Source organism: Haliaeetus leucocephalus, unplaced genomic scaffold (assembly GCF_000737465.1).
Source record: "Haliaeetus leucocephalus isolate CR32 unplaced genomic scaffold, Haliaeetus_leucocephalus-4.0 Scaffold906, whole genome shotgun sequence".
Taxonomy (NCBI): domain Eukaryota; kingdom Metazoa; phylum Chordata; class Aves; order Accipitriformes; family Accipitridae; genus Haliaeetus; species Haliaeetus leucocephalus.
Window position 1 is genome coordinate 1,656,296 of NW_010973342.1, and position 16,834 is coordinate 1,673,129.

Consider the following 16,834-nt stretch of genomic DNA (forward strand, 5'->3'; position numbering starts at 1 on the left):
GGACTCGCGTTCAGTTCAAAAGAATTGCCTCAAAAAAAAAACCCAAAAACATAAGGATTTGCAGTCGCCCCAGGTGCAGAACTCGACATGTCTCCGAGCAGTCGAGTTTTATAAGACCACCAGCCCCAGAGTTAGCAACGAGAGCCAGCGGGACCAGCCGGGGCCGTGCTGTCAGCCGGCTGTTGCGCCCTGCCGGCGGCATCTCCAGTACCTGCGGAGCGCCTCGGGGCTAACGAGCGTCACGGAATCCTCGCGTTTAGAGGAAAACCGCTGTAGCTTTTTTGTCAGTTTGTTGTTTTGGGTTTTTTTTTAACCAAGCCGCTCTGCTCGACCAAGCGAGCCCTACGCCTCGGCCCGCCGAAGGCGACCCCTGCTTCCCCGCCCCGGGAGGCGGTGCCGGGGCGGCGGGACGCGGAAGTGCGGCGGGGAGACGGCGGAGCCGCCATGCCAGCCCCGCTCCTCCTCCTCCTCCTCTTCTTCAGCCTCCTCCCGCCGGCCGACGGCCGCGGGGAGCTGCGGGCCTTCGTGGTCGCCCACAGCCACATGGACGTCGGCTGGGTTTACACGGTGCAGGTGGGGCCCCCCGCGCAGCGAGGCCGGCCGGGCCGGACAGCGGCGCGGCCGCCTGTCCCCCCGCTGCCGGGGTAGGGGTGGGCTTGTCGGCTGGGGGGGGGGCTGAGCCCCTCCGCTGCCCGGGCTCGGCTCGGTCCAGCTCCCCGTGCGCCTGCGAGCTTGCAAAACCACCCGGAGTGGTGTAAGGCGGGCTGCGGGGGGTCTGCCTGCCCCCGTCCTAGCGCCTGCCCGCCTGCAGGGAAACGCGCAAATCCTCGTCAGGTGGCGTCTCCGGCCCTGGGCCGGTCCATCTCCGTGCGCCGTGGCCGGTACGTCGGGATCCCGACGCCCCTTTGGAGAGGGCGTGGTTAGCCTAGGAGCGGTGCCCGGGAATTTGGGGTTTGCGCGGGCCTGCGTTCTGCAGGATGCTCCTGACGGGTTTTTGTTTGGTTGGGTTGGGTTTGGTTTTTTAAAGGAAAATCTTCGGTCTCTTTGATGGTGTGCTTTGATTATGTGGCAGCTTTTCTTGGTCTTCTCTTGTTACGAAGCCAAACCCCAGGAAAACTTTTTGTGATGTCTTTGAGAGGAGAGCAGGATCCCAGGTCCTCAATGGCTGGGGTGGGCTTGGAGCCTACTGCCACGGAAACGAGGTAGCAAAGTAATTTTTGCTAAATACATGAGATGCAGAGCGAAATAAATCAGGTGCGGCATTAATACCTTTTATATTTGTTAGTCAAAATCCTGAATCCTTCAATCTTTCTTCATTAGTATGAATTTCTTTGATTTACGTGAAAGATGCTGTGGATACTTCGCTCGCTACAGTGAAATGGCATCAGATGTTTAAAAGTAACTGTAATAAAAAAGAGCTAATGGCTCACCACAGAATCTCTGCTCTGCATGTATTTTGTCTTCCTTTTTTAGGAAAGATTAGTGAATTTCTTCTTTAATACTTCAAACTCCTACTCAGAAATTGCATAAGAGAACACAAAACTAATTTTTATTTTGGGTCAGTTAGCAGTCAAAGATCTTCTCCGACAGAAACGAAACACGTAATTTCTTTTTTTTTTCTTTTTTTTTTTTTTCCTGAGAAGATGCAATTGATTGAAGCCTTGGTTCCTCTGCTGTTAAATCACAGGCATCAGCAAATCCTGTAGTCAAAAACCACAGAGGTTACCTGTGGATCATTTCAAATGCTTCTGTAGTAAAGTGAAACCTGAAGGTAACTCTCTGTGGAATACTAATATGATTCCAACCTATTTAACATTTTTGGTTTGCTTAGTTACTAGGTTTCACTCATGACTGACACCATACTATGTTTTCTGTGTTTAGTTTCTCCATTTATAATGTGAAAAATAAGCATTTTATTTATGATATCAGAACAGCAATCTTCATTGTGTGCTGGAAATTATAGTATTGATGGAGAACTCCAGCACTTTGATGTATAAAAAAACCTTTTTTTAATTTCTCTCAAAGCAAGCTATCTGTTGCAATCTGATAACAGTGGTACCATATTTTACGTGAGATGTGGCGTCTCACTGACGTATCTTACCATAGGTGTGAAAGATACCTCGCCATTGTTTAGAATGCAAAACAATTTTTACATCATGATAGGAGTTTAAAATCTATACTTAAATAAGTAAAATCTTACCTGCTTATTTATACTGTGTCACTGCTTATTGTTTCAGAGTATCTCATCAGCTAGTAGAGGATATGAATTGGAAAGAAAATTCTTATTGTTGCTTGCAAGTATCCTGGTTTGCAAGAACAATTATTTTCATATCCCACCCAGACGACTGGGGTTTATAAACTTTGTAGGATTGGGTAATATCTCACTGCTTAGTTCCAGTGTAGTTTGAGTTAGAATAAAGACTGTCTTGCCTTTATCTCCAAAATACCTCACGAAAATATTTTCAGTGAGTTACCACACAGAATACTGTAGTATTGTATTAAATTTGAAAAGTCCTTGTGCAGCTCTTAAAATCTAGTGTACTCCATTTAATAGTTAAGAACTAAAATTGAGCCTAATGTTGTTGTAATCATTGTGCATACACTGGGATTTTAGGATGTATTGTTTGTAGCCAATTGCCAGTGAAAAATGAAAATTCCTCAGCAATCATTTGAGTGTGTCACTGAGTATTAGTAAAACTTAAAAGCTATTCCCTTAGTTAAAATTTTACATTGTATTAATCATCTAGTCATAATCTTGATTTTAAAAAACCCTTAAGAACTGATCAACAAATCATTGAAAGAGTAATTATTTAGATAAGCACTACAGTATTTTAAGCCATTCTTCCTGCACTCAAATGTTTTCCCTTTTCTAAGGACACATTAGCATTTTTACAAAGTTAGCTGGATTTCAGCTGTGGAAAGCAAGAGGTTAGGAAAGGTAGGATGATGTGATACAATTCATTTCTGATTTGTATCACATCATCCCCTTCTTATTTCAAAATGTGATTTTCATATAGGAAAGGCCTAAATTAAAAATATGCATTCAGATTTTACGTATCATGACCATTAGTTTTCAGGTGGGTGAGATCTATGTCAGTCACTTTAAGATGTACGTGTGTATCGTGGTGTGCATTCTTAAGCAAGTACCAGTAGTTTAAGTAGAAAAAGTGTTATGGTTAGTGTTAAAGTAACTGTGCTATAACATGCAGATAACTTTGTTACGAGAAAACACAGACATTGCAGGAAATTGTAGGATCTTTGCAGTTGCCTTTAGGCACTGTACATCACTTTGAAATTAAGTAAAGGGTGGAAGACTGGATCTGGTCAGTGGTTGTTCTGGCAAGGGTAAGTGTACACGGAGTACCTTAATGTGCGCAACTTCAAAATTAGCGTGATGTTGTTTATTTGATACCATAGAATAGGATATAACCATATGATAGGATATTTGATGGATACAGCTGTCACGTTTGCGTTTTGAAGAAATCCATAGGCCTCATTCTGGAATACAAGTTGCTTTAGGAATGACATAGGATAGATGCACAGATTCTGTATGATTCTACGTCAACAGTCAAACTCGTTCTAATAGTCCTTTGCCAGTTTGGTTTTACTTCATCCTAAAACATCAAGCAGAATTGAGTTATTTTTCATGACTAAAACTTCTAGGGCCATAGTAGTTTAATTTACGTTATATGTATCACTGTACTATACCAGCAACACGCACCTGCAGCATGGAGTCATACTCACTCTAAAGAAACAATTCTGATAATTAAGGCCATCAGAAGAAGAGCAGAAATGGAAGAATAAAGTGTGCATGTGGGTTTATCAACTATGTTGGTGCAAAGTCTTATCCTCTGTGGCACTGTTGATTTAAGGTAAGCAGTGAGGGACAGCGTGAGCTGTTCCCAGTACATCAAGAAGAAAGCTTGTATTGATGTCTGCAGATCTTGGGCGAAACTACACCATGATCTAGTCAGGTCCCCAGTCAGAGGATGTATTTCGGAGCAGAAGGGCCCACAGGCTGTATGTAATCAAAGAGAACTCGGTCTTTCTGAACGTACAAAGGAAGTGTGCAACAAATGTGAGGGTTTTGATCTCTCTCTCTTCTCAAGCCCAATGAGTATTCAAAACAGCCCCTTTAATATAGGCAAAACAGTTTATTTTCTACACTTTTTTTTTTTTTTCAGGAAAGTATGCACGCTTATGCAGCAAATGTCTACACAACTGTTGTAGAAGAGCTAATGAAAGGAAAGCAGCGCAAATTTATTGCCGTGGAGCAGGAATTCTTTCGACTCTGGTGGGATGCAGTAGCCACAGATACACAGAAGCAGCAGGTAAGTTGTACTAGCGCCATACTTCCTGCTAAACAAAGAATCCACGCTCTTTTCCGGGGGCAAGGAGGGGCAAAGTACTTCACCATTTGCTTTTTACCCAGGTCTTGTGTAAGCTGTTTCTGAATCTGGTACTTCTTATGAAAGGACGTTAACTCTAAAGGCAGTTGGCAGAGGTTAAAACCCCAGCTATAGATTAGAGCGGTAGGAGGTAGTAACCTTTGCACTGAAGACTCTTTACACTTCACAGTTCTTGTTTCATCGATGACTTTCTTATTTGAGGGCATGCTAGTATAAGATGTGGGTGATTCTGAAAGAGGCAGCACCAATATCTGTTAAACATCTGAAGCTCATGAACTGCTCTCTAACACTGCTGACAAGAAGGAACATTTTTTCTTTGTGGTTAATTAAGTACTGCTCAAAAACCTGCTGTGTGTAAACAAGGATAATGCAGCAAAGAGGTGACTGTAGATTCAACAGCAATAACTGTTTCTTGGGACTGTTTATTTATAAGCTGTGATCCCTTTCAGTCTTTAGAGCTTTAATTTGAGGATTTTTTTCTTTTTTTTTCCTAGTAAAGACATTGTGAAGTTTTATTTGTCATTTCTTCTTTCCTCTGACATGAAACAAACATGCTGAAATCAAAGACTGGGCTGATAGCCTAGCAGCTGGTCATGTGTTGCATTTGCAGTGCAAGATGTTTAAGTTTTGGACACTAAAACCAGAGGATATACGGGTGCAGCTTCTCATAGGTACTCACTCAGAACTCCATGGTCTGTTTTGTTACCAGGGTCCAGCCAACAGCGGCATATTACTTGCAGTACTTTACGTTTCAGTTTGTTTAAAGTGCTAGATGTTTAAAGCATCATGGAGAAAAGACACCTCTTGTCTGTTTTTTTTAACCTAGTCCTTCACTAAGTTCTGAATTTTCTGTAATATTTAGTATTTAAATAATAGCTTACAACCTGTGTGCAGCTGACCTTTGTATGAGAGGTTTTGCTGTGTATAGGTGGTTCAGTTTTTGTGGGGGCACTGCCCATACTTGCCTGTTGCAGGACAATTTTCTTGTCTGTTTTTAATTAGAAAACTGTACTGTAACTCTGGGGTAGGGGAATTAAAAAAAAAAAAAAAGCATAGGAGCTACTTTGTGCAGGTACAGAAGAATACTCTAACTTTCTAAGGTAAGTTGATCTTATTTCAAGTACATTATGCTGCTGTAACCCAAATATAAAGGCCTGTGTTTCTAATATCTATTCTAGCTATTATGTGGAATCCAGGAGAGTAAATGTGTATCACATTTGACCTCAGTAGTGCAAAACTAGTACATATGATTCAGCCTATTTAATTTCCTATCCTAGTTACTGATAATTGTTGCTTTTATGGATTTTTTAGTCAGTTCTCTAGTTACTTTATAGCTGCTTCTCTGAAAACTAAAATGATTAAAACCAAATTCCTCTTAAATCTGTGTGTCAAACATTTAATCTTTAATAATATTTAAGAGCTATGATGCTTGCTGATACGTGGCATGTTTTTAATGTTAGCAAGTTGCAAATATTGGGCCGTGAAATTAGGTCACTCTGGTTACTGTCCTGCTTTTTCCACTTGAACTCTAGCAAAAATAATTTTCTGTAGTACAGGCTCCCTCATTTTAACTTTGCCATTTTTTGGTCTTAATTTAGTATTTTACTTGGAATACAGGATTTAATTCTAGTTTCTTTTGGAATGTCTGCTTTGGATTAGAGTGGTAGTATTAAAAACTAGTAAAAGGTATAGCCTGGGTACTGAAACTGATTTTTACAATTCAGATGAGAGAATATATAGGAGTGAAATGTATTGCAGCAGCATTCAGCTGGATATGAACCTCTTGGTTCTCAGTGCATGTTATTTCCATGGTATTTTCTTGTGTGAACTCTTCCTATTGCCTTACCCTAGCCTGATGTCTGGGTGTTTTAACTAGGGGAAAAAAGATGTGTAGCCACTTCTATCTTGTTTGTAGGGGTGAGCTGACGTAAGGATAGTAGTAGTTGTTCCAAGGACCACAGTTATGTTCTACTACCGTAGCAGCCTGCTGCTTGTAGTACTGCTGTGTCTGTTTCCTCAGTTCCTCCTTCCTTTTGCCCAGTTCTGGTCAGCAAAAGTGCTTGTCATTAGAGATATTGTTTTCTTTTTTTTTTTTTTTTTTTATTCCTAGGATCAGATATTATTTAAATTACTTGAATTATTTATTTTTCTTGTGTTTTCAGCCTCTCAGTGGTTCCACAAAACTTATATTAAAAAAAGGTTTCCATAGCCCAAAGAGGTATCTCTTTTTGGATATCCATCCAAATGGGGAATAATAGCCACAGATGCTTTTCATGTAGGTCAGGACCAGTTCTGTGCTGACACCAGATATCAGTTATCTGGTCTCCCAGCATGCTAATCAGTCACCACAGTCATCTGGAACTAATTTATGAATGCTGAGCCCTGAAGCATTTTCACAACATTGTGAACGAGAGAAATGATTATAATCAAAATTGACAATCTGGCATCGTATCTGAGCAGACACAGGGGCATTCACTGAAGGTTCCTGGGGAAATAAACATAATAGCTCTGGAATTGGCATCCTACATGACAGATTACAAAAAAAAAAAAAAAAGGGTGGAGATTAAAATACATATTTACATAAACTTTCTTTGTTGGAAGTTTGAGGTATATTTGAAGTTCTAGGTAGTGAAGTAACTGTAATAAAAACAGAAGACTCCCTAACACTTCTAGAGAAGGGACACGGACTATTACTCCCTCTCTCCAAACACTGCCCCCCCGCCATCCAGCACATTTGCTGAAAATTGTACTTGTCAGCATATTTGTTGTTTCTAGTGGCTGAAATTAAAACAAAACAAAACACCAAAAAAAACCCAGAGAAACCTTGAACAGTTGAACAGATCGTAATATATCAACAGTTTTTAAACCAGGAAAAACAGACCAGAAATGAAGGTTAGCAATGGGTTTATCAGGCAGGCAAACCTGCTACATGTGGAATAACTATTTCTTAATAAAGCATTCTGTCTCTCACAAGTTGAGCAACCTGTCCAAGCTCTGAAGGCAAGGAAGATGCATACAGAGTAGAAGGGATGTGTTTGTGGCCACAGTGTGATGGCACACTCTGTCTCCCTCCTAGATCCCACAGGTCTCAGTCTCCAGACTGTTACAGAGGTAATAGACTAAAGGAAACCCCGGGAGCCTGGCCATTGCTGCTTGCGTGGGGTTGCATATTGCTTCCAAGACAAATGAAGCCTTTGGGAGAAGCACTAGTATCTTCTGTTTTAATCCTCCAGCTTTAGCTGCCTTGAGGCAGGATCCTAGGCTGCTGCCAGCATAGTGTACGGGGACAAGTCTGGTGTTTAGATAGTATGAAGGCACAGTAACAGCCCTACTGAGAAACACCTGCCAGGTAGACCCTGACCTTCTGTACAACCTTTGTGCCTGCTATCTGGTTTCAGTGTAAGCTAGGTAAATCAGTGCACTGTGCAGCGCATTAATAAGCTTTCCCCCCTCCCCTCTTCTTTTGATAGCACTCAGTACAGACAGCCTTTTATCCCATTTTTGTCCTGGATGCCTTCTTGACAAGTGTGTTTAGGTAATGTGCTGTGATCTGAAATGAATTTGCAGCCTTTCTGGATAAGACTGAAATAATGTTTATGTTCTGTGTCTTAATTTCAATATCATAGGTCCATCAGTTGCTTCAGGAGGGACGATTGGAATTTGTCATTGGAGGACAAGTGATGCATGATGAAGCTGTGACACTCATTGATGATCAAATTTTACAGTTGACGGGTTTGTGTATTTGCATTTAACTTCTATTTTTTGTTGTTGTGACCTTGGGAGTTTTGTTTTTCATTTCTCCACCCCAAGATTGCTATTATTTTTTTACTCTAAGAACTGATCAAAGCATCACTTATTTTTTACTTGCTGGTGGGTTATCTGTGTAAAAATCTTTGCTTTAAAAAAAACAAACAAACACAACAGTTCTGTAGTAAGCAGAAGGGTTACTGAAAGCTGGCTTGCAGTTTAATCAATGTCAGTTATAAACTCCTTTGGAGCAGAGGCCTTTTGTGTGTGTGTGTGTTTGAGAGCTTAAGCTCCCGGGAAGATAGTTGTGGTGAAATTGAGGGTATGAAACGCTCTGGAAGAAAATATCTGGTAGCAATTCAGAGTGTGGCAAGGTTGTATCGTTTAGGCAAAGTCTTCTGCAGAAAATGGGCCATAGAATGTCACCAAGGTCACTGAACTTAGTTGAAAGACTTGCTTGATGAAGAAGCCCCCATTTGTAATCATGATCAGCAGCCTCTGTTAGAAATAGGTGCATATTTCCAAGAGATGCACTATTTCCCATTTTAATCTTCTAGCTTCTGCTTCCAGCCATTTGTATGTTACACCTCTCCATCTGATGGTTTAAAGAGTCTTAGTATTTATGTTTATCTCCATCCGGTTATTGAAAAAAGAAACAGGATAAATCATGCCACCACTGTGCTCTAGATGCCTATAATATGCCACGAGGGAGTAGCATGCTTTTTGGGTGTGGGAGGGGATGTATTAGCACCAGCTGTTTGTCATGGCTGATATAAACCCTGCCCATTTCAGAACTACACTCTGGGCAGCTTTCTACATGGGAGAGTAAAGGGTCAGAAAACATTTTTATCATTTGCTGAATCTGACTGCGCAGGACCACTGGCCTTGTTCTTTGCTCGTCAGTGTTTCTCAGGAGCGCAGGGACAGCAGCTGATTTTTCATCTCAGTGAGTCGCCACATCGCACTCTGGCCAAGAGGAGGAGAGGGGCTGAACATTTTTTTTTTTTTTCCCCTCACCCGATTCCTGTGTTTAAAGGTTGTTGCATGGGCTTAGTACACCGAACCCATGACTTTTCCAAAGAAAATACTAATACTGACTGAAGAGTCCTTTTGGTAAATGCAAATACAGCTTTTTCTTTCATTGGAGTTAGCTGCAAAAAAACATTATTTCTAATTTAATATTCCGTTCTGTGTATAAACATAATTTTTTTTTACAAAGAAAATTCAGGTTTGGTAATTTATTCAGCAGGAACAAAAATATTAATACATTTTAAAATCCCCATTTATTTTTCCTGAAAGCACTCTGCTCAGTTTGAGTACATACAAACAAAAAAATGTATCCTCACACTGTGTGTGGAGTTCATCTTGAGAAGACAAAGCCAGTGCTGACACTTAGGGTCTACATTTCATGTCTTCTCCTGTCTGTCTAGCCAGCTGTGTTTTGAAAGAGCCTAGCAAACTCTGCCTAAAATGTACTTCAGTCAAAAGAGTTAAAATAAACACATTGTGAATATTTTCACTAGAGAAGACATTAACCATGGGAAAGATGAAGTGAAAAGAGAATGCCTTGCAACCTCGGTCATTCAAACGTGATATTAAAATTTGGAATGGAGTTAGTCCAAAATGGAGAAGATATGATTGTATTTTCAAATAGTTCTGAGCACAATTCCAGAACTATGAAATTAAGATCTGCAAACTTTATTTCTTTGTTTGTTTTTTTTGATTATGAGAATCCTAGTGCTGGATATACTGGAGCTCTGAATAAAATCTACTGCTTAGCTGATTGGCTTACTTTCATTTAAATGGTTTGTCTGAATTTATTCTATTGTCTGGTCTTTCTGGTTTGGGGGTTACTTTTTTCTGAAACTCATTTCAATACAAAAGTAATAACATTGGTTGTGAATAACATCTTGTATCAAGATTGCTATTAACCTTTAGCTTTTTTCTTTTTTTTATGATTGAGGATCATATTCATATTAGTTTTGATTACTGGATGGCTTCCCTGTCCCTTTGTCATTGATATGAGACTGAAATTTTCTGAGAATGAGTGGTATGATTTGAGCAAACACAAACTAAACCCCAGCTTGTTGTTTTCCTACAGACTCCAACCTGGCTGTTAGCCTTAACCTAATCTGTATCTAAGTACTTTTTCCCAGGCCTGCCTCTAATCATAATTCCTTTTTGTTATTCTTCTTTTATAATGTTAATAAGTTATACTTGGCATAGCAAAATAAATATTGTCAGTGTGAAACTTTCTGCTGTGAATCATTAAATTCCTGAAACTTTAAATGCTTTGGAAAACAGCACAAAAAGCTATCCTTTAAGTGCTTATCTGCAATACTATATGCCTATTGAATTTATAAAATGAACTTGTAAAAGTATTCCTAACCTAAACAAATTTTGCTTTGCAGAAGGCCATGGATTTTTGTATGAAACTTTTGGGATCAGGCCTCAGTTTTCTTGGCACATTGATCCTTTTGGAGCTTCAGCTACAACACCAACTCTTTTTTCTCTGGCTGGTTTTAATGCTCATCTTATTTCTCGGATTGATTATGATCTGAAGGCTGACATGCAGAAAAACAAGGTAAAAATACCCTTAGGAATGGAACCCATTGCCAGCCTCTACTTGCAGTAATGTAAACTATGACATTAAGATAAGCATCTCTCTGATCTGCGTAAGAAAATGTACGTATTTCTTCTCTAAAAGTGACATGCTGATTGCATGTGGTCATGGTGAAATACATTGAATCATAATCATGCAATATGGTCAAGTAATGTCTTCATGACTTCTGGCCAAGGATAATGTATAGTCTAGCCTGAAGAAGACACAAAAGACAGGCAGTTAGGCAAGGTGTAAGCTGACATTGAATTAGGAGTGTTGGAACTGGAAGCATCTAGAATGGGTTTCAGCTTCCCCTGAGAACATCTTAGATATGTTGGGTTTTATAGAGACTGTTTTAAAGTGTAGTGTGTATGTTTGGGCACAATGGTTGTCACGCTCGGAACACTTATTTGTGCCTGTAAAAGTGATAATACTAGGTCAGTTAGGGTGGCAGCTAATCATTTTTTTTGCTGAGCTCGGTTTTTGTTTCATGTTCTGCCTTCTCTCACACAGTGTCCCATACAGAGTAAATGTTTTTCTTTTCACATCACAATGTTGGATCCTGATCTGTTATCAGTTTTACACACTAAATTATGTGAAAATAAGGGGCTTTCTCTAGTATGAGGTGGGCATTAGGCAGTTTTTATGAATCCTTTTTTTGAAATTCGAGCACCTCTGAAAAAGAACAGAATTTCTCTTGAATTGGGTGAAGACAGGACCTACCACCTTATGTTTGCAGTGAGTTGCAATACTTCCTTTCTAAAATCTTTTATGAGCTTTTGACAATCTTTTTTCCATCGAATTTTTTTTTCTGGCACTTGACAGTCTGGAGGCTTCCAAAACTGTAAAAATTCTGTTCCAGTTGATTAAACATTGATTCCCACTGACTGTAGTGCAATCCAGACTACATCGGGGTCTTTCCTAGCTTAGAGGTGTTCAACATCCACTGAAACAAGTGAGGTGTAATTCCTGTGAAAAGCTAGGCTTACATCTGGATTTTAGCAGTATGCTGGCAGTGTGCTGCCTCCTCTACTTGTCCATCAATTCAAACAGAAAGGGGCAATACTATAACCTCCTATATATAGTATGTGGCCTTGCTTGGGTTGCCGTTGGCTGGTCTTGAGTAAGAGCACTTAAAATATTACAAGTGGTGGAAAGGAAGATGGGTACTCTGAAGTCTTAAGTTGTTAAATGATGGTATTCTGCACTTGTCATCAAGGGTAACGGTTTCTTACGTTTTTTGTTTTCCAGAAGCTTCAGTTTGTATGGCAGGGCTCTCCTTCCTTATCTGAAAGACAGGAGATCTTCACCCATGTTATGGATCAGTACAGCTACTGTACCCCATCGCAAATACCTTTTTCAAACAGGTCTGAAGATTTCCCAAATAGGCATAAATATTTATCACTTCTGAGAGTTCATGTTGTTGGAGTTTAAGCATTTTCTTTGACTGTTTCCTTTCAACAGTATTCTACTGCTTTCTTTTGACCTGCAGTAGATCTAGGAGATGTCTAGACTCTGTAAATCTGAGTCAGGATTATTAAGCAACCCCAGCTACCCACCATAATACATGAAGTTTTCTCAGTACCTAACAACTGAATGCTCAAAAGTGACACTTACTACTGACAGGCATTAAAAAGACTTCAAAATATTGATAAGACTTTAAAAATAATGTTTTCTAGTACCAGGAGGCTTGGAACACAGGTACTGCTTTCATCTACATACATATATCATGTCAGTCCTTATCAAAAAAATACAGAATAAAAATGTGAAAACAATCAATTGGTATAAACAGGAAATGTCCAAAGCAGGACTGGGGTTTTGTTTCTCTGTCTGGAAGGTTGAGATTTAAAAACTCCAGGATACTCAGTATGGACCTGGCTATTGCTAATTGATTTTCTATGTGACATTTTTAACATTATATTTGGCTGAGATTGTGTATAAACTAAAGCAACTAAAATTTTCCATTTACTTTGTGAAAAAAAATCTGAGAACTTCTGAAAACTTTATTTTGCTTGCTGGCTTATCCAATAAAATACCCTTTGTAAACAAAGTTTAATTGGGGGAACATCCTTATTGTTACAGAGCTTGTTGTTTTGTCCAATGATTTCTTTATTCTGTGTGAGCAAGCAGCAGGGACTTGGAAAGTTGCACAGTGCAAAAAGAAAACTGGACAACCTTCTCCCTACCTCCACCCCCAAATAAACTCTGAAACCTAAATACTAGCAATGAATATAAACTGAATTTTTTTTTTGCTTCTTATTCCCTCTGTGTCTGCATTTTATCCCAGCACATTTTGATGTGTTTTTCCCAGTTGAATAAATCCTGTTTAGCCTATTGCGTTCTCCTTCTACTTAGATCAGGATTTTATTGGAATGGAATTGCAGCTTTCCCAGATCCACCAAAAGATGGTGTTTATCCAAACATGAGTCTCCCTGTTACAGATACTAACATCCATCTGTATGCAAAAACCATGGTGGCAAACATTAAGGAGAGAGCAGCCTGGTTCCGAACAAGTGATGTTTTATGGCCATGGGTAAGTGCATGATCAGCATTTGCTTTAGAAGTGGCAAGTACAGTATGGACAGTAGGTAGATGGTACTTTGCTACAGTATGTACTGCAAAAATGCAGATACTAACCACATGTCAGTAAAGTGGTTTTCTCATAAGTGGGGTCCAAATGTCTGATTAGTAATGATTTTTAAAAACTAGAACTTCCTTGTACAGTCTGCCAGCTGTCTACTAAGTCTTCCACCTTACTTAATATAGAAAGAAATGTGACAAAATTGAAAAGATAACCTCTTGTGAAACTATATATTGCAGTTTTGCTTCCTTTTTTCTCTCCTTGTTTTGTCTATTTAAATGATCTTTTTACATAACTGCTTGGCACACCATAACTCTATATTAACAAAAATTATAGCATTACAAGAAAACGTGTTACACATTAGGTAGACAAGGTCTTTTTCTAACTGATGTGTAATCATTTTTTTTATACAGTCTTGTATTTTAGTTAGAAACATAAGCATATGCCAGATTGGTCACCCACTTTTTTCAGCAATATGCTGTGTTGATTACGTTCTGCATGTACACGTAGCGCTGATAATGCTTTCACTATTTTTAAGTCCTTAGAAAAGAATAACTTTGCCTAAACTGAATGTACAGTCTGTATTTTAATTTTGATGGATGCTTTAGGTCTCATAATTACAATATTAAAGGATGATGTGTGTTCTTGAGGTGGCTATTTCACCACAGTATCTGTTCTTGCAAAGAGAGCAAACATTTTCTGATTGATGCAGCTTTGAGTCACTGATTTGTTTTTCTCCTGTGCTTGTGACGCTGTTGCTTGTATTTATTTTTTTTTTTTTTTTTTTTAAGAGGTTGAGGGGAGAAGTGGGATATAATACTCTGTAGTAGTCCTATAGTGAAAGTTATGCTGGAATGGGGAGGAGGGAATCTTGAATAGTGCAAATAAATTCCAAATGTCTAGATCCAAATGTGCAGTTTTGCAGTAATGTAAGAAAATTTCAGTCTCTGACTTCCTGATTTGTGTGCTTGTGATAATAAGCTTTAAACAAAGTAATAAAAGTTTGTTGCTCATTCATAGTTCTATGTAAAGAGGTAAATAGATAACACAGATACCTCTATAGCTAAGCTTGCTATTTTTTCATGAGTACAAATAGTTTGGAGTAATTGGATACGGGGGGGGGGGGGTCCCTTCAGTTAAAAAATCAGGAAATACGCGCTTTCCCATTTAAGGTCAGACCTCACATCTAGACTATTGGCACTTTTGTGATGACTTATGTGGACAAACCAGTGTTCATTCATGATCTGAAGGACATAGTTGTGCAGGAGGAGGCACTGGACTGTGGGCAGTGTAAAAGTTCAAACCTACTTGCCTAGAGGCCATAGCAGCAGATGTAGGAGGGGGCATGGAATTGTCTTAAGGACCGGAACTGATCCTTGAGATGTTTTTTGGCCTGTGTGGTTGAACTAACTGTACAGTAATGTAAAGCATTCCTGTGCAAAGTTTTGTTCAGGTAGTGAGTGGATGTGATGACCACAGCAGGTTCTCCTGGATATCCTTGTTCTACAGCGCTAGGAAGAGCTTCCTTATTTTCTGCGGAGTGGGAGAAATGAAGTGTGAAAAGAAACAAAGGTCATCTTTCCATGCACGCATGCATGCATTTTCCAATTGCTACCATGAAATTTCATGCTCTTGCACAGTATGGTGTGTCAACACCCTTCTCCCTATCTGTAATGCTGGTTGGTTATCAGCTGATCTGTGTGAGTAACCTTACCCATTTTTGACATTTTGTAACAAATAACTTTTATATGGGGAGTCAAGATCAAAACAAATACCAATTTGACATAGACTAGTGTTAAAAAAGATCCTTCTAAATTATGTGACCCAAAGTCATTTCACTGTTCTGTTTCTGGAATTTCAGGGCTGTGACAAACAGTTCTTTAATGCATCTGTTCAGTACTCCAACATGGACCTGTTGTTGGATTATATTAACAAGCATTCTGATGAGTTTGGAGTGACTGTCCAGTATGCTACTGTTGGTGATTACTTCCAAGCGATTTATAGCAGAAATCTTACATGGGAAATTCGGGACTCTCAAGACTTTCTTCCATATTCAACAGGTAATTAAGTTCACAACTGCATAATGTCTGCCTCAAATGTACATATTTAAAATTTTAATAAAGGGAAATTGAGAAAATGAGAAGTAAGGTAAGAGGAAAAACACCATCTCCTTATAACATTTATTTACACTACCAGGTGTCATCGAATAGACAAGTTGATCACAACTTAGTGGTATAGGAAAGATGGTAGGGCAGTGGTTGGCAATGGTTCTTTGGAACCATTGGAAGCAATGGGTGGAGCAAGAGACCCTGAAACAAAGAGTATAGAAATAGGCAAACTTGGCAAGAAATCTAACTTGAGGTTTTTGTTTTGCTGTCTTTGAATAACACTAGAGTGCAAAGGAAAGCTAAGCACAAGGTATATTCATGTATGTAATGTCATCCACATTTTTTTAATGGCCTGAAGAAATGTATAGATACTGCACTAACCAGGTTCTGTTACAGTGAAAACAGTGAGCAATGAGGTAAACCTGTAGCCTAGGCCACCTGGCTGAAATTCAGTAAGATGCTTCAGTGGATGGATGAAGGAAAAAAAGACTGCAAAGCATGGAACACACTGCGAACTGGTTAGAGACAGCAGTGATAGCAAAGGCGCCTTGCAGAGGTGTACCAGCTCAGCTAACACAAGTGTCTCGTGTGACATTGGAGGGGTCCTGTCTGAACTCTCTAAAGCTGAGATCCTAGGACTCATTCTGCTTCTAATATAGATTTTGACAATTTCTTTCATGTTTGGACATTTAACTTGGAATTCATTCTTTTCTCTGCCTCCCACGGGTTAGCATGCACAAATAAGCTGTAGTTTCCTAGGTATTCTGCAATATTAGATGTGCACGTTACACCTCTCCTCCTCTTCCCCAAAAATGAGCTGTAGTAAGGACACAGTGCTCCAGGATCCAGGGGACTGAAAAAAAAACTGATAAACTGAAAGATAACTAGAAACAGATGGATGCATGGCCAAATAGAGCCATGTCCCATTGTTACTGTTTAAAAGAACTGGATTATGCATAGATTAGATCAGAGATGGAAAATGCAACATGGGGTAATCTATGAATGTCTGAAGGAGAAGCGAGGCAGGTAACCAAGGGACCAAGGCAAGCTCTTAGGGTACTTCTTTATTAGTACAGTGGAATAGGAGTGCTCAAAGTGAAACAGTTGGTACTGAGGATTTGATGTCCATACTCTACATAATTCCAGGTACATTGGGCATAATCTGGTCATATGGACTGAATGCCCATTAATGCTTGTTACATACCATCAGGAATTCAGTGTGTAAGCTCCAAAACGAATCTTTGAGATAGATAGATAAAAGAAAGCATACTAGGTAAGGATGACTGGTAGATTCATTTCAAAAGCATGTTCCTGGTCCAAACAAAACATTAATGTCAATGAGCCCCTAAAGTCTCTTGTAGCTCTAGGAGAAAGTCTTGTCTTTGTC

The 16,834-nt window shown here is 39.5% G+C and overlaps 1 protein-coding gene across 2 annotated transcripts in view; it reads left to right on the plus strand.

The window, feature by feature from the left end:
* Positions 1 to 430: 430 nt before the first annotated feature.
* The window catches only part of MAN2B2 (mannosidase, alpha, class 2B, member 2), a 30,626-nt gene continuing 14,222 nt past the window's right edge, over positions 431 to 16,834 (plus strand). For both annotated transcript variants that reach the window (XM_010583487.1, XM_010583485.1), the window contains exons 1-7: positions 431 to 573; positions 4,185 to 4,331; positions 8,036 to 8,141; positions 10,568 to 10,740; positions 12,010 to 12,125; positions 13,114 to 13,291; positions 15,201 to 15,399. In XM_010583487.1, coding sequence (XP_010581789.1) covers positions 445 to 573; positions 4,185 to 4,331; positions 8,036 to 8,141; positions 10,568 to 10,740; positions 12,010 to 12,125; positions 13,114 to 13,291; positions 15,201 to 15,399 — 1,048 coding nt within the window. In that variant the 5' untranslated portion in view covers positions 431 to 444. The remainder of the gene's footprint in view (positions 574 to 4,184; positions 4,332 to 8,035; positions 8,142 to 10,567; positions 10,741 to 12,009; positions 12,126 to 13,113; positions 13,292 to 15,200; positions 15,400 to 16,834) is intronic.